Source organism: Stylophora pistillata, chromosome 11 (genome assembly GCF_964205215.1).
Source record: "Stylophora pistillata chromosome 11, jaStyPist1.2, whole genome shotgun sequence".
Taxonomy (NCBI): domain Eukaryota; kingdom Metazoa; phylum Cnidaria; class Anthozoa; order Scleractinia; family Pocilloporidae; genus Stylophora; species Stylophora pistillata.
The window spans coordinates 8,362,328-8,381,957 of NC_142529.1; the positions used below are offsets into that span (position 1 = coordinate 8,362,328).

At 38.5% G+C, this 19,630-nt stretch overlaps 2 protein-coding genes and 1 pseudogene across 3 annotated transcripts; 1 reads left to right on the forward strand and 2 right to left on the reverse strand.

Moving 5' to 3' along the window:
- The first annotated feature begins 19 nt into the window (after positions 1–19).
- On the forward strand, positions 20–16,386 carry LOC111327628 (tyrosine-protein kinase SYK). Of its 2 annotated transcripts, none has more exons than XM_088737521.1 (13): positions 20–183; positions 3,730–4,169; positions 5,133–5,673; positions 6,383–6,583; positions 7,332–7,490; positions 9,128–9,237; positions 9,931–9,997; positions 11,196–11,277; positions 11,751–11,799; positions 12,973–13,113; positions 13,697–13,837; positions 14,102–14,214; positions 14,858–16,386. In XM_088737521.1, exons 2-13 carry the CDS (start codon positions 3,768–3,770, stop codon positions 14,958–14,960), a joined length of 2,109 nt encoding a protein of 702 aa, XP_088593647.1. In that variant the 5' UTR covers positions 20–183; positions 3,730–3,767; the 3' UTR covers positions 14,961–16,386. The 2 variants fall into 2 exon arrangements, with proteins under 2 accessions (XP_088593647.1, XP_088593648.1); XM_088737522.1 differs by having other exon boundaries at positions 7,338–7,490.
- On the reverse strand, positions 1,830–2,858 carry LOC148719878 (uncharacterized; annotated as a pseudogene).
- On the reverse strand, positions 16,309–19,569 carry LOC111327629 (uncharacterized). The gene is made up of 2 exons (XM_022931850.2): positions 18,558–19,569; positions 16,309–17,343 (listed from the first exon to the last, which is right to left on the reverse strand). Exons 1-2 carry the CDS (start codon positions 19,234–19,236, stop codon positions 17,141–17,143), a joined length of 882 nt encoding a protein of 293 aa, XP_022787585.1. The 5' UTR covers positions 19,237–19,569; the 3' UTR covers positions 16,309–17,140.
- Between the last annotated feature and the right edge of the window lie 61 nt (positions 19,570–19,630).

Sequence of the window (19,630 nt, forward strand, 5' to 3'; positions counted from 1 at the left end):
AAACCCTTAGGATCCAGGCCTTGGAAGGAAGTAGGGTTAGGTTGCGGAATTGATATGAAGTGAAATAATTTAATTCTGCTTTACTTGGCAGTCAGATGACATAAATTGACATTTTTGGCTGAAGACAAGGTTGTAGTAGGATAATCTGGTTACGGATCGGTGAAAACAAATATATGATCGTTGGTGAGTATAATATCATTGCGATCAGATAGCTTAATTACTCATTAGAATATTTCATACTCTGCTAAAGCTGCAATTCAGTGTTTTCGATTAGACCAAGCCTTCGATTGTCTCAAAGGAAGAAATAAATCGCTTTACCGCATCCAAACAAATCACTTCTAGAAGGGTCACACAGTATGAAGGTAATACAACTTTGGATACTTACACCAGCCGTAAAATCACTTCGATTTACACCGTTGATCTCGAGTGCGTCCGTGGAGAGGAAATAACAATCGTCCTCGCAATTTAAGAAACAGAAACCAAAATACGAGGTTGTTTGCTATGGCTGAAAAATTGTTTACTAGTATATCTTCAAAGAACATAAGCTACATATATATATATTCTTTAGTGGATGATCATTATTGCTTTAGATTACTTTGTAAACATTGTAAACATAGACTCGCAGTCGTTTTCCCGGAAATCGAACACCTACTTCCTTAATTCTCAACAATGTTCAGAATATACAACAATTAACATTTTATAACGCGGAGCACGAGAAGTACACCAAGAGCAAACAAAATGTAACCACATGAAATAATATTTAGTCATGAATTAGTACCGACTGCAACATTTAAGGTTTCGGATTTCAGGTTTCAGTAAGATTCAGTCAGTGTAGGTACTCTAAAGCAGTCTAGATTAAAATTGACTCCGATTTTGGGAAAAAATGGTGTCAGAGGCCACCAAAACTCAGTTAGAATACATTCATATAAATCTTATCCAAGGTAAGCTGATTGTGGCCACTTATTGGGAATTAGCCAGAATATAAATGTATGCTTTAACCCTTTATGTTCTAACATCAGTGTGGAGGTTCTCCCTGCTTCCTTAGCTCTATTGATTTCCTTTGGTACAAAGAAGGATAATTATTATTTGTCTAATCAAGAGCTTTTGCAAATAGAATACTGTTGTAAAAAGATGGTAAGTTTTGAGCTCAGTAAAGAAATATGTTTTTTGTCTAGTCATGAGCAAAAAGGGACAAATAAAATAATCTGAGTCCTCGTGAGGAATTGAACCTCAGACCTTCGATTCTCCACTCAGATGCTCTACCACTGAGCCTCAGAGACTCTTTGATGAGCCAAGCCCATTACTACTACTACTACTACTACTACTACTACCACTACCACTACCACTACCACTACCACTACCACTACCACTACCACTACCACTACCACTACCACTACCACTACCACTACCACTACCACTACTACTACTACTACTAATAATAATAATAATAATAATATTGATAATAATATATTTTTAAAAATAATAGTCTTTTATTTCACAAAATCAGTAAAAATACAGGATAACAAACAGAATTAAGACATTGATTAAGGTATAAATATTAAAACAAGTTTAAAAAGTCTCTAGCTGAGAGAAAAGTCTTGAATCTCTTCAGTATTAACAACTGTTCTACAGAGTAGCAGAATTCATCTTATCTCTGCATTATTTTGCTTCAGCTTCATTCAGCAGAACAGCAAATAAATTGACGATACATGATCGATATCCTTAATAATAATAATAAATTTTTCCTTAAAAATATTTCACAAAAAGCAGTTCTCTGAAAAAAAAAGAAAAATTCAGTAAACTAAGCTACGTAATAAAAAATTGACTACTTAAATTCTGGCATGCGCACTTTGCGATGTAATGTCAGTGTCAGATATATTGGCTACTCTTCTCTTTCCTCTGGTTCCTCTGAGACACAGCAAAGTTGAATGTAGAATGGCAAAGGATATCTTCACCCTTATCCAAGATATGGTTGTAGCGTAGTCATCTCCTTTCTTTAACGCAAGTAACTCTGCGAGGCGGCTATGGAATCTCTTGCATTCATCGGCCATTCCACTTGTACTTGTAAAAACTAATGGTGTGAATGTCGCTTGCTCCACTTCCAAAACCCGCCTGCTGTATTACCTCTTCTTCTCATTTTCATGTAGTTGGAATATCTGTTTCGGCGACAGTTCTCAATACGAATCTGTGTTTGGGTGACACACCCGAACATTGAAGAACGCAGATTATTGTCTGTCCCAAAACCCGCGAGCGTGGATATCTAGTCGGGCATCAGGCGCTCTGTTTGCGCCTCTGTTTAGCTCATCCCCAGTGATTTCCTGAAGAACTGGCTCTGTCTCTACATCAGTGCAAACCATGCGCAACATTTCCGCTTCTAGATCCCTAATCTCATTGTGCCTTTGAATGATCAGACCCCCATGCCGGCAGACCATAGCATGATCAATGGTAAAAAAGTCCCCACATGTGCACATGGCAGTTAGGTCAGCGATCTCCCAGTCATACCTTAGTTTAATTGCATCTCTGAATTCTCTTTTGTTCAAATTAAAATTCGTCTCCTTTATCGGGATCACTGTCAACCAATTCGAGGCTCTTTTCTCCGCAGCAAGCTCTACCACTCGTTCAGTTTTGCTAGACAAGGATTCCCTCACTTGCTCACACTGCCTCTTTAACAATTCATCTTTTTCTCTTCGTGTATTCGCTTGCAGGGTCTTAATTTCCGTCTCATCCGGTGGCTCTTGGGCTTGCTTGATATATTGCCGCACAAGAGGGCCAGTGATCTTAACAGAATAATAATAATAATAATAATAATAATAATAATAATAATAATAATAATCCACTAAAAATTTACAAAAATCATGTTAAAAGGCTTAAAATGTCCGATAAAAATCTAAGAAAAGCTATTGGATACACGCTTCGGTTAGTAATGATGATGACAACAACAGTAATAATCATGATGATTCGGTTCTCTAGGATCATGCAGACTCGTATCAGACCCAAAACAACTTTGATAACAAAAATGACCTACATATAAAAATCGCGAAAGCAACTACTAGTTCGTATTGAAAGAATTTCAGAAAACATGCATCGAAATTATCCTTATAAAAGTAAATTACATTAAAAAAGTATTTATGAGAAGGGAAATGACGCTCTTACTCTAAAAAGTGTAAAAACAAATTTTAAATAATAATAATTTAATATTTATATTGCACAAATTAACATGTGGATATTAATGTGCATGACAACACTTTTCGGGGGACTTTGGCTGGACTGCATCAGCAGTTTACAAACAATCAAAGGAAACTCATTTAAAGATGCCCCCTCCCCCCCCCCCCCCTATTCCCTGTAAACAGGCCAGACCACATCACAGTAATATCATGAGTGGGTTCTTTAACGTCTCCTGCCTAACCAAATTAACTAATTAATAGATGCAGGAGACGAAGTTGATATATTACACCCATCATGCATACTGCTAGGATCGGCAATGTCAGTAGCGTCATGTTTTGTAAATAGAATAAGAAAGGTGGTCCTGATATTCTCATTTTGAGTTTTTGATTATTTCTTTTCTTCCCATGACCCTTATGTTTGATTCAGGGATGATACTGTTGGGAAAAATAAGTTGCTTATCACTCATGGCTAAAAGGGTTATATTACAACTTTGAAGTAAAAATTGTAGCTTCTTCATGACAAGACTTTATTAAACTCATGGAATTTTTCTAATGTTATTTGCAGAATCTTGAACTAAAGCAGATGAGAAAACTAACTCAGAAATGGCTGATCCACTGTTTCAGCACTGGTTTCATGGGCGTATAAATCGTACAGAAGCAGAAGAGATTCTGGCACGCCATGGCAAGAAAGATGGGTTGTTTCTGTTGCGTGAAAGTACTGCCTCAGCAGGAAGCTATGCTCTTTCCATGTGCCATAACAACAAGATTATTCATTATCACATTCAACGGCATTCTGATGGTACAGTAGCCATTGAAGATGGGAAGAAGTTCCCAGGACCTGTGGAGTTAATACATCATCATCACACTTGCCTAGATGGGTTATTATCAAAGCTAACTGATCCGTGTAATAGGCTCCCAGGGGTACCTCCAAAAACTTACTCTGGTGCTAATCAGGAACATATAAAAGATGCAGCTATTGCTGCAATGGCATCTATGGGCATACAGGTTTGTTTGAACCAAGTGCATATACACACTTTTAGGTCTACCAGACCCAGTATTATTTAATAATTATTAACTTTTTCATTTAATCTGATGAGTTTTATTGTATTGATGAACTGGAAATATGTTATTCTAGAATTACTTGATAATTATATTAAGTGAGTGTATTTTCATGTGCTTCATAACGATAAATGAATTGAATGTGTGACTGAAATTATAACTGACTGATCCAGTGTATCTATGACTGACTGACTGCAGACTAGCTTACAGACTGACTGACTCATTAATGTTGATTGGGTGGCCAACTGGCTGACAGACCGGTGACTGACTTATTTGCTATTGATGAGTGGGTGGATGATTAACTGACTGTCTAACTGACTGACTGGCAGATTGACTGATTGACCGGTTTGACTGATTGACCGGTTTGACTGATTGGCAGATTGACTGATTGACCAGATTGACCGGTGACTGACTTATTTGCTATTGATGAGTGGGTGGATGATTAACTGACTGTCTAACTGACTGACTGGCAGATTGACTGATTGATTGACTGATTGAATGACTGACTGACTGATTGACTCACTAACTGTCTGACCAACTGACTGTCTGACTGACTGACTGACTGACTGGCAGATTGCAATTGACTGACTGACGGACTGATTGAATGACTGACTGATTGACTGGCTAACTGACTGGGAGTGACTAAGTAACTAAATACTGCTTGATTGACTGGCTGACTATATGAATGACGACTGACTGATTGGCTTACTGACTGACTTTCTTTCTGACTTACAAACTGATTGACTGACTGGTCAACTGACTGACTGAATGGCTTGCTAACTGAGTGGGTGACAGACTGAGCAATTGACAAACAAATGGATTGCAGCTGTTATAGCAACTGACTGAATGAATAATACAGGCTGGGACTAAGGGTTACAGATTATGAATGATTTCTTCATGGTTTCCTAGGATGGAGATGAAACTACTGCAACTTTGATGAGAGCTAAATTGGAGTGTGCAATAGGTTCAGTTTTGCACAAAAATCAGTTGTGGTTCCATGGAGTGATTTCACGTGATGAAGCTGAAAGAAGGCTTTCTGTGTTAGGATACCAAAATGGAATGTTCCTTATCCGTGAAAGGGATTCAGGATATGTCCTTGGTTTGTGCCATGAAGGCTCAGTGGTGCATTACTTGTTTGACGTCGACCAACAAGGCAGATTATCAATAAAATCTGGTCCAAAATTTGACAACCTGATGTTAGCTGTGGATCATTATGCCCAGCGAGAAGATGGTCTTCTCTGTAAGTTAAAGGAACCCTGTAATGTGGAGCTGTTTGAAGGTCGAAGAAGGATTTCAGTGGGTGCACGGCCACCGAGTGTCTCTGATCAAGAACCAAGAATTGTTACTGGCAACAGACCACCCAGTAGATCTTTCACTGAAACTTCTCCATTTGCTTCAAACCCATTTCTTCAGGGTGGAACTGCCAATGTCCCAGACCTTCTACATGGAGGTTAGTAGCACAGAAGTGCATAGACTGGCACTGGATTCTCTTCACAATTTGTTTTTATTTCCTCGTGAAACACAAGGAAAATTAGGTTTGTATCAAAAGACAGTCAGTTAACCCTCTATACCCTAACATCAGTATGCGATTTCTCCATACTGTTCTCGATACATTTCCTAAGGTGCTGATAAGGAGAATTTGTTCAACAATCAAGAGCTTCTTTAGTTGGTTATCATTTTCTTTATTCTCGTGACCTTAATGTGTGATTCCTGGGTGATATTGTAAGGAGAAGTTAGATGCCAGTCACTCTGTAGGTTTCATAGGGTTAAGGCTTTATTCTGTGCAAACCCTTCCCTGTGCAGTTGTTCATACTCTTTATAGTAGAGCTCTGTTAATGGGATTCTATCACATCATATGTGAATAATTCAGCTTATGATATACTTCCCAAAGGGAGACTTACTGTAGGCATCCTAAAGGTTTCTGTGTTAGATTGTGGGTTGAAGAGTCTGGGTCCAAGACATGGTTGGGTTATAATGTGTTGAGTTCTTGGGCAAGACACTTAAATCCCACATTGCCTCTCTCCACCCAGGAGAATGGGGGAACTAATAATACACTTAATCACTTCATGATATGGAAACTAGGCTAACCTCTGGCTGAATGGGTGCAACTTGAATCTATCACTGACATTACTTGTGACCTTTTTATCTACCTTAACCAGTTCCCAGGTCTCCACCAAGGAACCCACCTCCTCCTCTCCCCAGTGTCCCTCCTCCAGAATCTAACAGAAATTCTGGCCCTCCACGACTGCCGCCTAGACCTTCCCCATCCTTACCTGTCAGCCCAAGAGGAAGAAGTCCATACCCACTACCAAGCCCATCATTTGCAGACAGAACATTACCATCATCACCAAAGTCATCGGGTTAGTAGAAAGTTAGAAGAAATTATACTTAAATTTTGAGGAATGAGTTATATTTTATTTCAGAGCTTTTAGGTGCATAGAAAAAGAGGAAAAAACTTAGTAAATAATACTTAGAATTTAGAGCATTTTGTACTCTTTTTAAGAGAAAATATTTTCAAGTCAAGAATAATATTTAAAACTGGTTGTCTAAAAACCTTGTGAATAAATTCTGATTCCACCATCAACCCTTTACAGCCTAGTATCAGTATGCATATTCTCCATACTGTTCTCTATACATTTCCTAGGGTGCAGACAAGGAGAATTTGATTAATATAAGCTTTTTTAGTTGTTGATCATTTCCTTTTTCTCCTGACCTTAATGTGTGATTCAGGGGTGATATTGTAAGGAGAAATTAGATGCTAGTTACTCTAAGGGGTCAGACAATTAAACTCAGTCTGATAGCTTTTTTTCATACATGTTTATCTTTTGATAGTGTGGAAATAGATGAGTACAAGATTTAACTCCATGCAACAGCCTATAATATTATATCTAAGAAAACAACACTGTAAGGACAAAGCATTACATCATAAATGTATTTTTCTATTTATTCAACTTATTGAAATTAATTGATGACCTGATACCTAAATGTCCTTTCTTTCTCATAACCCGGCTTTCTCAAGAGAGCTGTATTCCTTCTTTGATACAGTATAACTGTACGGTTCTCGAGTGCATTTCCTGTAACACGTGTTTTAACTCCATCCTTTTGCAGCAGCAGCAGCAGCAACAGCAGGGGCTTCCAGAGGTGCAGCATTTGATGCAATATATGACAGTGTCAAAATGAAGAAAAGCTCCTTTTACTTCAATCAGTTTAAAGATATGCAAGCGAGAAAACTCAGGAGTGAAAATTTGAAACTTGAGAGAGAATTAGGTAGGTTAACCCCTGAGCTCCCAAGATTCAATTGTTAATTCTCTCCTCTTTGCTGCTACACACTTCCTTTTAAATTAGTTACTAGAATGTGGTGTTCCATGTAAAACAAGATAACAGCCCCTACGCATTAGTAATAAGTTTGATCATTGTACATTAGACTACTCTGAAAACTCTGATTGGTCAGCTTGTTTGAATAATCAAATGCTGCCTCCCTGTTAGCTCAATGGATAGAGCGTTGGACTGTTGTGCGGGAGGTCGAGGGTTCGAGCCACGGCCAAACCAACACTCAAGGTCTTAAAATAATTGAGAAGAACATGCTACCTTTCTACAACATCAACTAATGGTTAGATGCTCTAACCATTATGTTAGTCTTCTTAGATAGGGACAAATAAATGGAGGTCCCTTCTCCTGAAGGGTTAAGGGTAGGAGACGTTAATTTCCCACGCATGAGATTACTGCATGATGGATCTCCTCCCCTGGGGTGGGATGGGTGGGTTGGGGTTGATTTAGGTGGGTGAAACCAGTAGCTTTAATATAGGGGACTACACATCCTATTGTTCTCTCACCTGTACACTGTACAAATCTATAAAAACTCAAAAACTCAAAACTCAAATAATGTACTATGAAAAAAAACAATTATCAAATTCAGTTTCTGCATGATATCATGATCAATTATCAAGCCTTGTGTCTGTGTTATCTATAGCTTAGACCTCAGGGCCCAGTTATTTGAAGACCAATTACCGCTAACCCAGGGTTAAATTTTTATCCAGGTTTCTATATTTCTCTTTTTAAAAGCTGTTTTAAGATAATTTTCCCAATTCTTCTTAGAGCATTCAATCACTCAATTGTAAACAAATGGAATAAAAGTGCAATTAATTTTAAAGCTTTCAGATCTGCAATTAAATTTCACGTAACCCTGGGTTATCTTAACCCACCTTTGAACAACCCGGCCCAGATTTGCTCATTCATGATATCATGCTCAACCTCATCCAATATTTGCCTAGTGTTATTTTTCATTACTGAAACCTGATTGGCTCTCCTTTGCTGGCTCCTATTACTACTTACCTGTCTGCTGGATCAAGTTACTTTTTAATCACCTGGCATGGGCCGGGTTGTTCATAGCTGGGTTCAAGATAACCCAGGATTAGCGCTAATCGGCCTTCGAACAACTGGACCCTGTTCTCCAAGGCTCTGAACGTTGACCAGTTGTTACTTGTTCAAACATGCACCAGCCACAAAACATTTCTTCATATGCCCCATATATATCTTTGAATGGTGAAATAATGAAGCCACAACATTGTGTAGGTAAATTTTCAATCAAGTGGTTGCATGTTTGCTTATTTGAGTTAGAATTATTTCCTTTTGAAATAGGCTATTTTACAGTTCTGTGCTTAGTTGCCAAGCCTTTGTAATAGAGACCAGTATCTAGTTAGCATGACAACAAAGTTAATTTCATAAAAAAAGCAATAATATTTGTATCATAACAAGGTCACCCTTAGCCTCACTCCTGTTCAAAGGCTTGGCAACCAAGTATGCAAATGTAAAATTATGGACTATTGACCTTGCTTCTGATTGGCCGTGATTAATTACTTTGGTTTTGGTTTTATGGCACTCAATTGAAACACTTTCTATTGTAGGCCATGGAAACTTTGGCTCAGTTCTTAAGGGAGAGTACACGAAGTCAAACGGGGAACAAATTCCAGTGGCTGTGAAGAAACTGAAATCTGAAGAAATGAATAATCCACATGTAAGTCTGTATACATGACCTTCAAAATAATTTTCCATTTTCCATTTATTGGTTAATCCATTAGAATTATTTTGTTAATTGACGGACAGGTAAATGTATTCAAGGGCATACAGCATGTAACTCAGCTGCATACTGTTTGCCCTTGAACTCCAGATATCTGATTGTTAATTCTCCCCTTGTACTGTTACACATTTACTTGTAAATTAGTTACAAGAATTTGGTGTTAGATCAAGAAAACAACATCTGCCTGAAAAGTTTGAGTATTCTCATTACCTATTTGTTGGATAATGTGTAGATATTATAGGGAAGAGTTACATGTTAATCACTTCTAGGAGTCAAAGGGTTAAGGGGGAAGGTGAAGTGCATGATCCTAATCTCATCTAGTTATACTAATCATGCAAACTGACTTAAAAAACCATCGGAAAGTTGGAGTTTGTATGTTGCCCTTTTACTTCCAAGATCTGGCTACAAGCTCTTCTTACAGACTACCACACAGCTGACTATACTTTCCAGTTCTCGGCGTTTAGTGTTTTTTTTTTAATTACTGTATATGACCTCCATGGTTATATTTTGTTACAAAGCTTTTGTGCAGCTCTCTTCTCAGTGATCTGATTCTATTAATTTTATGGCGTATGATATTCTTAATTTAACACATTATCAACTGATCTAAAATGTCTTCTCATTTTTTTTCAGTCGGAAATTATGCATGAAGCCGAAGTCATGATGAAGTTGGATCACCCAAATATTGTTAGGATAATAGGTAGAGTACAGAGTCACTGAAGGGCACTTTAAATTTACTTTCACTCTGACAAAGGGCTATTGCTTCAAACATCAGTTTTAAAAACTTTTTAAGGTTACCAATTTATGTTATCAACTCATTTGATAAGAATAATGATAAAAAATGAAAATAAAAGAAAGAGTTAGAATGAATAGGGTGGGATTTAGCAGTGGATATTCCACGAGGTAGCTCTGCCTGTCCGATGTTTCCAGTTCAAATTGGAATTTAGAATTTTGGTTTTTGTGGAGGGAGGAAATCAGGAGGACCCTGAGAAAAACCCACAGTGCAATAAACCCAACCCACATGTGACACCAGGTTCAGGAATTGATGGGAGGCAAGTGCTCCCACCACTACACCATCCCTGCTACCCGGATAATGAGGCTGAATGAAATTTAGGCAAGGTTAAAATCGAGGCACGCTGGTCAGTGGGGGGTCAGGCTGCGGGGGGCACCCCTTTGCAATTGCAGGGCCACATGGTGCTCAGTACGTTTTGAGATCATCGCTGATCTCGACATGAGCTGCTTGTTGTGTTCCCACCCTCCCTCCTCTATGGTGAGTCAATTGTTGGTAAGTATAAACAATTCCACTGACTTGTCGGTGTGACTGGTGCCAGGGGGGTGGACCAAGGTTGTGGCGCCATGGTAACCTCCCTGCTGTGGGCAGTCAGCGCAATTGCCACAGAGCTATGGCACATTCCTCCAAGCTCATCAGTGCCGATGAGTTAAAAAATCAAATTATCTTGTAATACCCCTGTCAATGCAGCACTGCAGTTTCTTTAGAAAGTTACCTCCTTTATACTTTTACTGTAGCCTAGGCTGACTTCCCGAGTATGGATAATGCTCTCCGCTTGTTAAGCAAAATTGCTGTACCTTGAGTTCACAAGACTCTAACAAATACTTTCTTGGTGAGATGCAAAATCACTAAAGCGAAAATTTTGATGAGTGAAGCATGGGCAGGGATAGCTTAGAATCGAGAAGATTAAATTAAATTATTATATATAAATTACTGTAGAATTGTGAAACGCCATAGGGCAGTTAGTATGTATGGCGCTATATAAATGCCATAATTATTATTATTATTATAATCAGATTGTATGTGGAAACTTTAAAACAGTTTGCTGTTGTCTTTCTTAGTCATCTTCTGTGGTGGAGCTTTGCAATTTCTTTCATTGTTATCATAGGTATTTGTAAAGACACAACAGTTATGCTAGTGATGGAATTGGCTCCTGAAGGACCACTTCACAAATACCTCAAAAAACACAAGTAAGCTTGCTATAATGTACAATTCTAGGTTTAGATTACTTGCACCTGACCTCAACCACTGCACTGAGTGACTTACGTCTGTCAGCTTAACTGTTTAACTCTCATGAGTGACCAAGACAGAATTTCTCCTTACTTTATGAATGCAATATCAAGCAAACAAGTGATAAGAATAAAGAAAAATGTCAATTAAAGGATTATTAGTTGATCCGATCCCAAATTCTCAGAACTGACCTCATAAGAATTGCATGGCAAACAGTAAAGAGAAGTCAGTACTAATGAGATCTTGGGAGTGGTAAACAGGGAATGAATCACTGGGCAAGACAGTGACTGAAACAACCAGAGCTAGAGAAGTCTGAAAACAAGTGAAATAATGACCAGAAGGTGACATTAGTACAGACGTTAAATCTGTTTTCAATGCTTCCTTTTCTCAATTTTCCCTAATCTTACAATGATTCTTTTCTCAATTTTTGTAGGTCTTTGCCGATGTTCAAAATTTTCGTCATAATGTTGCAAGTTGCCGAGGTGAGCAAGGTCCAGAAGTGTTTTCCGATTGAGTGTCGTGAAACCAAAAGACGAACAACCGCCGATCAGATGACAGGAAAATATCATAAGCAGCCAATGAGAGCTCAAAATAAAAATGCGAAAATTGTCTGAAGCGCGGTTAGCGTGCCTTGGTTAGTTTTACATCCACAAAGAAAATATCACCGCAAGCCAATTATTGCTTAGTGTAAGCTTCAAGCGCGGGAAAACACGGGCGACCATAGTTAGTCGCGATTGGTTTAGTTTTGAATCTGATTGGTTGAAAAATGGCGCGATTTATTTTAACCAATCACAGAGCGAGGAAAGCCAAACGAGTGAAACCCGGATTACTTTCGACACCCAAACGAATTACGCTCTAGATGTTTCTTTAAGGAGAAGCTGCGTTTGTTGTTGTCACTATATTTTGACATCCTCTATGATCTCTCACTGAACAGAACCACAGTAACATAGAATATTGGTTACTTAGATAACGAGAAGCGTAGCCAATCAAATAACGGCATTTGTGATAGAACGTTAGTAGATTCGTATTTAACAATTATTCGCCGAAGGTGAGGTGAATATCGTCGAATAATCCCCGAGACGAAGTCGAGGGGATTATTGGACAATATTCACCTCGCCTTCGACGAATAATTGTTAAAGTATAATTTCAGAGCTGAACAACAGAGAAATTTCTAAAATCATAACATTTTAGTAACAATTATTAACATTTTATTTTAACATTTTATATAAACCGCGTGGAGCGGTTTATATAGTGTCATATAAGGAACCGCTCGACCAATCAGATTGCTGGAAACTCTTTGCTCAGCTCTGAAATTATACTAATAATAGATATTTAACAACTATTCACTGAAGTGTGGGTGACTAATGGTGGATATTTACCGAGTTGTGAATCAGCGAGATAGATATCCAACGCTAGCCACTTACACCGTGATAAATAGTTACTTTCATAAATACTAAACAGTGAGATTATATTGTACAAAAGATGATTTTAACTCGTTTTTCGGGCAACGACTACAATATTTTTGAGACGTTAATCCCGTGCGAGTTGTACAGGATATACCACACAGGTGAAAAGTGCAATTCGCGCACGTTGATTGGCTAGCTCGGAAATAATCAGCAATTATCATTATTCATCAATATGACTTCTGTTCACAGGGAATGCAGTATCTTGAAAACATGCAGTTTGTGCACAGAGACCTTGCGGCTAGAAATATACTAGTTGTTAATGAGGACTTCGTCAAGATCAGTGACTTTGGAATGTCTCGTGCAATGGGAGCGGGAAGTGACTATTATAAGGTGGGTGTCCTGTGATAGAGCGCACTTTGATTAATCCTTTAACGCCGCAGAGTGACTTGCATCTAATTTCTCCAAACATTATCACCGGTGAATCAAACATTGAGGTCATGAGAAAATAGGAAATGATCGTTTACTAGAGAGGCTCTTGACTGTTTAAAGAATTATCCTCTGTAGCTCCATAAGAAATGTCTAAATCAGTGTGGATGATATGCATTTTGACGTCAGGATGTTAAGGGTTTAAAAATAACGTAAGACCAAGGGTGAAGAAAAATAGGACTAGAAAAACAAATGAGAACTCAAAGTAAAAACAAGCAAACTGCCTGAAGAGCGAGAGTGCGTAATTGATCCAGAAAACTCTCGCCATTTTTTCAACCAATCAGATTCAAAACTAACACCAATCGCGACTTGGCCGCCTGCGTTTTTTCCCGCGCTTCAGGCAGTTTGCCTATACTTCGTAATCATTGGCTCGTGGTGATATTTTTCTTGCCATGATTGGCTGTGTTGATTGTTTTGGTTTTAGTTCTGGGTTTATAACCCTCAATCGAAAAGCGGTCTATATGATATGTTCTCTAATCTCATGTAGGCTGGTAAGCCGGGAAAATGGCCTCTTAAGTGGTATGCTCCAGAGTGCATTTACTACCGGAAGTTTAGCAGCAAAAGTGATGTTTGGAGTTACGGGGTCACGCTTTGGGAGGCCACATCGTATGGCAAGAAACCATACGAGGTACAGTAACAAATTCACATGTCACGCAGGTTTGATCACCGTGGTTTCTTAATCTCCGGTCGCGCGCCATTTTCCATCTCAGTTGATTTTTCGTATGATCGTCAGGAGAAGGGCAGTTCTGAAAAGCGGGTCTGTCGCTGGTAGACATAGTGCTCAGCAAATTTCCATAAGAACTACCTCGACAGTGCAGTACGAAGAGAACCCTTTGTGAAGGTCCTTATACCTCCGTTCATGTTTTGACGTTACCAGTTTGTCTCTTCTCAGGGACTCAATGGACAGGTAATTTTGGAGAAGATAGAAGCTGGCTATAGACTACAGTGTCCTGAAAATGTGCCACCAAACGTGTACGAAGTGATGAGAAGTTGTTGGGAATACAGGTAGACTTTTTGAAAATGTTTTGATGGTTAGTCCTTAAACATTTTGTCCTCCAAGGATGGCTAGCGTCTAATTTCTCCTAACAATATCACCCCTGAATCGCATATAAGGGTCACGAGAATTAAAGAAATGATCACCAACTAAATCTCCCTGTCAGCTCTTTAGGAAAGATATGGAGAACAACATGGAGAATGTGCATACTGACGTTCGGGTGTAGAAGGTTTAACTACCAGAATGGCAACTCTTCCTTTTGGCTGTTATACTTCTCCTTGTAAGTGGAGAAGATTGAAAAGGCTTGCTAGTGATAACTCGAGTGATTTTTTCATGACGCACAAATTTTGACGATCTATAGCTCCTTAAGGTACGACGATTGATGAGATAGTAGGAGCAGTTATTAGTTCAGTGTCGAAAGTCATCAGGAATTGAATGGCTTTTACTTCACTTTACTCTGTGATTGGTTGACGAAACTCACGAAACTTTCCCAACCAATCACAGGCAGAAATGAAAACAATCACGACTTAACCACCCGCGCTTTAACGCGTTTGCACCTTTTTACGCGGAGTTCTTGATGGCTCCCTAGAGATTCTACTCTGTTCTGATTGGCTGCTCTAAAAACCTGACTTTTTATCGTTGTCGTCCTTACAGAGAGGAAAAAAGGCCAACGTTCCAGTTCCTGGCTCAACAGCTCGCCGACGCCTTGATGGAATTGAAGAGCACGGAAGAATATCAAAAACAGTACCTGGTGTGATGAACCTTGCTGAATTTGAATTCCAACTGTTTTCTTAAAATTGTGTTTTACGGCAGTACAGATAGATTAGTAATGACCACTATGATTAAAATGAAATTGTAGTCTTCTATTCGTTCGCGTGATGCTGGGACACATCGCCTCACGTTATTTTGAGTCACGACGTCCTTTGCTAGAAAATTTAATGTGCAGTCATTTCAAGTCTTGTCGTGTCATGTCTTAGAACACGTCATGTTCTGTCTAGTGGTGTTAAATTTTTTTAGTGAGTCAGTTATGGTCGCGGCGGTAGATGCGCCACCTTGCATATTTTGTGTGTTATTACCGCTCGGTCGGGTTCCTCCTCTGAGTTTTCAGTTGATTTTGCTTGATTGCGACAACACTTTCTTTTTAAGCAGATTCTGATCCATCTTGGTTTCGTATAGGTACATATTACTTGTAGCTAGAAAGGAATATATTTACATCAACAATTGATTGCCGTCTAGAGTATTTCTCCGGCAAAAATCTGTTTACCAGTATTGTGCTCCGTTAAGAGAACTTAGCCTTTTCACTACCCAGAGACAATACTAGGAAACCTTTTTATTGCTATAACCCGTCTACTTACAATGTATTCATAGAGCAATTTTCAATCGAGAGTCAAAAGTAATCCGGGATAGCTTTGGTTTTGCTTTACCTCGATATGTGATTGGTGAAGGAAACTTGGTTGCCCATGTTTTCCCGCGCTCGGAGCAGTTCGTTGGTTGCTTGTGACCTTTTTCCTTTATTCTGATTGGCTGTTGTAAACATTTCGGTTTTGGTCTTACGGCATTCAGTCAAAATACACTAATTTACTTAATGATCTCTTTTGAAGGTCAGTTTTGAGATGAGGTTTGCAGTTACCATGTTAAAGGTAACCATGGTAATGTTTGTAACCATACGTTGACTCTGTTGCAGATCTAACGTACAGAGTTTCCCCATAAACTCAGTTGTCTGTGCAAATACCTCTAGTACAATTATTTGTTATTTATGCAGCCTTGTACAATTAAGTTTTGAACTTTGGGGCTGCAAACTTTTCTTATTTTAAGGCTTGCAATTTGTTGTCTTTTTTGTTTTGAAGAAAAGGCATAGGATAGCTCTTAGTTAGATGACACATTATCGATTTAGTAATGCTGAATTTTTTTCAGTAGTATTTTAAAATTGTTGAGAGCGAGTCAGCCATAGATTTGAAGGAATTTTGCAACGACTGAAATATCCATGTCTGGAACAGCGTTACTAAGAAATATATAATTTTGCTTGCTTGTGTTTCAGGGAAGCCTGTGACTATGATTTGTATCTTTATACGACTGCTTGTTAGATAAAACTTCATATACAGGAATGAATATTGTAAAATTTAAAACATTCATACGTTGATTTTAGGCAAAAACAATTAAAGATTGATTACTTATAAAGGAAAGTGGTCTTCTTGGATATTAAGGGCTATCGTTGTCTTGGAGTTAAGTGCAATTCTGAACTGGTTGACTTGTCTTGTATTCCTTTCCAAACAAATTTATAGAATATTGTCCAAGCTACAGTGTTTTTGGGAAAGAGCTGAAAATAAGTTTGAAGATCGTGTCTCTGTTACCGCGTACATCATTGCGCTCATGACCTCTATGGTTGAATTCCGTCGTTAAGAAGACAACGAGCAGTCCCTCCCTTTCGGCGAAGTAAGTCGTGCGAGTAAAAAAGTCAGCGAAAAAAAACCATTTTAGCGCGCCGCGCGGAACTCTGGGAGCGAGCACCACTTTCATTAAACCTCATTCCCCGAAATCCGCGCGGCCTGCTAAAATCAATTTATTCACTGAATTGTAGTGCTCGCTTGATGGGACTGCTCGTAGTGTAGTCGTTTAGGATAGTACTGAGTCCACTTTAGTCCTATTTCTAGTTCTTTAATTCCTAGCCACATTCTTATTTACATTTACGCGAGGCGATAAAGGATCCTGTTGGTGTACGAACCAGTAACTTGGGATTTGTTTTGGTCGAGTTCACCCTTAACGAAATTACATTCAATTTGGTAGTAATATATTTTCCATACGGTTCTCTTTACATTTCCCATCACACTGGCAAAGAGAATTTGTTTGAAAATCAGGAGCTTCTACTCCACTGTCAGCTCGGCACGGGCTGACCCATCAAGTTGAGAAGCGAGATCATTATGCTGCACTGTCTCTTCTTCAGGGAACAGAAGACCCCTTGCCACTTCCGCTCCCACTCCTGCCACCACTACTCTTACTACTGTTACTACCTTGTTCATCAAGCTCGTCTCCACTCTTCGCTCGTGACTTTTTAGAGTCATCTCCCATTTTATTTGAAGAGCTACCAGGCACAGAGCACTCCTCTGAACTCTCCTCGCTTTTCGATTTCTTTTCTTGCATGGCTGTCAAACAAGAAATCAACGAAAGAAGATGTTTATGCCTCGACAGATTTTGCCTGATAGGGGTGTTAAGCGTTGACCCTTTAGTTCCCAAGATCTGGTTGATAATTCTCCCATCTAGCTGCTACACATTTCCTTATAAATTAGCTACGAGAATCTGGTACTAGATCACAATAACAACTTCTACCTGATCAGTCTGAGTATTTTTATAACCTGTTTCCTGGATACCGGATGACATCTGGATGTTAAAAGGAGAAATTACATGTTTATCACCTTTTTTCTAAGCCCAGTGTTACTCCATACTTTTTTTTTTTAAGTAAAGTGAACACTGACCTGTTGTTCCTCTATCAAATACGCACTAGCTGTGCTAACCATTTCTTCATATTAACCAATTCTGTGAGTTTAAGGGTTTAGAGTTTCTTTTGCATATCGGAACCCTTTTTTTTTCTTGAGGGACCGTCATATAAAGAAGAAATGCAAACGAAACGACGAAGCATTTACAAAGGTCAAGGCAAAAAATGAATCTTCACAGACACTCGACAGTGTATAGAGACAGCTTATTTTTTTTTTTTCATTTCAATGTCTCACGAATTTAAACAGTAAAATCTCCTACAAAACGTCTTCCAGACAATTTATATCATTGATAATTTACGAAGATTTTTAAGATTTATCATTTCAAAATGATAATTTATGGTTTCTTTTACTGACGTCTAAAATAAAGTAACATGGCGCATAATAAAAACAAAAAAACAAAAAAATTAAAACGTTTCGCATGGTGGACCGAGTCTACTCCATATTAAAGCAAATTGCGACCTTGTGCTGACTGCTACTTATCAAATGGATGCAGTTTGATTGATGTAAATGTCAAATTCAAAGCTCTGGTATGTCAAACGGCGAAACGTCGACTGAAATTTACATCTGATTATGAATACGGGATGGGGCGAGAAGTTTCCTCTCCGAGTAAGATTCGAATTCATTTCTTCTTTGTCTAAAATTTCGTCATTTCAACGCGTTTTTTTTTTAATGTTTTCGCCCCTTATTTCTCTCAAATTAGAGTTAAATGTGCTTTAAATATCTCGGCTTTAAAAGTTATATGAAATATTAATTGTACTCTTTGATACCTGTTACGAATGCTATTCAACTATAAACACAAAGTGTTATTTGCATAAATGGCTGGCCGCTAACATCTTAAGAAATCTCCTCACTTTTCTACTTACCCAGCTTGTACTTTAAGCATGCCACCAGCTTTTCGTAATAGTTGATACTTTCTCGAATATTTCCCAGTAAATGATAGATATTTCCCAAACTCGCACAAGCTTTGCTTTCGCCATCTAAATCTTTCAACTCCTTGGCGACATTCAGACGTTTTTGATGACAGTACACCGCTTGGTCAAAGTCACAGCGCTGCTCAAAAATATTTCCAAGGTTATTCAAGAGTTTTGCTTCACCGAGTCTATCTTCCAGCTCCTTTACAAGTCTTAGGCCCTGCTCGTAACATTCAACAGCTTTATCTAAGTCACCAATCCTTCGATACGTGCAACCCAGATTACAGTATGCTCTCTTTTCGGCGCGTTTGTTTTGAATGGCTCTAGCTAAGTTAAGATGTCTTTCATGACAGCTCTTAGCCTCAGCAAATCTGTTTGCCTTGTAATACAATATTCCTAAGCTACTCAGAGCTTCTCCTTCATTAACTTTGTCTTTAGCTTTGCTGTACGCGCGAATTTTGCGCTCCAAATGTTTCACTTGCTCGTCAAGCGACCTGCTATGCTCTCCTTCTTTCGTAGCATTTTTCCGTTTTTCGTTTCCAGCTGGTTTTTCTGCCACAATATATGGAACTTCGCCATCTTTTGGTGGTTTAACGGGGGCCTCGATGTCTTCGGCTTTTTTCTCGTTCATTCGGGAAAAAAATAACTCTTTCAAATTTCAGGGCTGAAAATTGACTCCATCAAAATATACACTATCAAGCGTCTACTTCACTTAGATTACCCGTAACCCATCTTGTGGTTTTGGGCGCCTGGCCAAAATCTGTTTAATAACATTACGCCACCATTGTGTAATATTTACTTTATTGTGGTGTTTTAAAACGACACATTTTTCTTAAATATATGAATGATAAATTTTGATAAAATTTTGTTTTCAGCAAAACTCCTTGAAGAAGTATGTTTAAGTCTAATAAAAATCTTGTATCTTAAATCCTTTTTCTTAAGATTAGTTTTAGTGCTGCTCATTGCTGCTACACCGAAGGTACAGACATAAAAAAATATTTCCACCGAAAGCTGTTTCAAGAGAG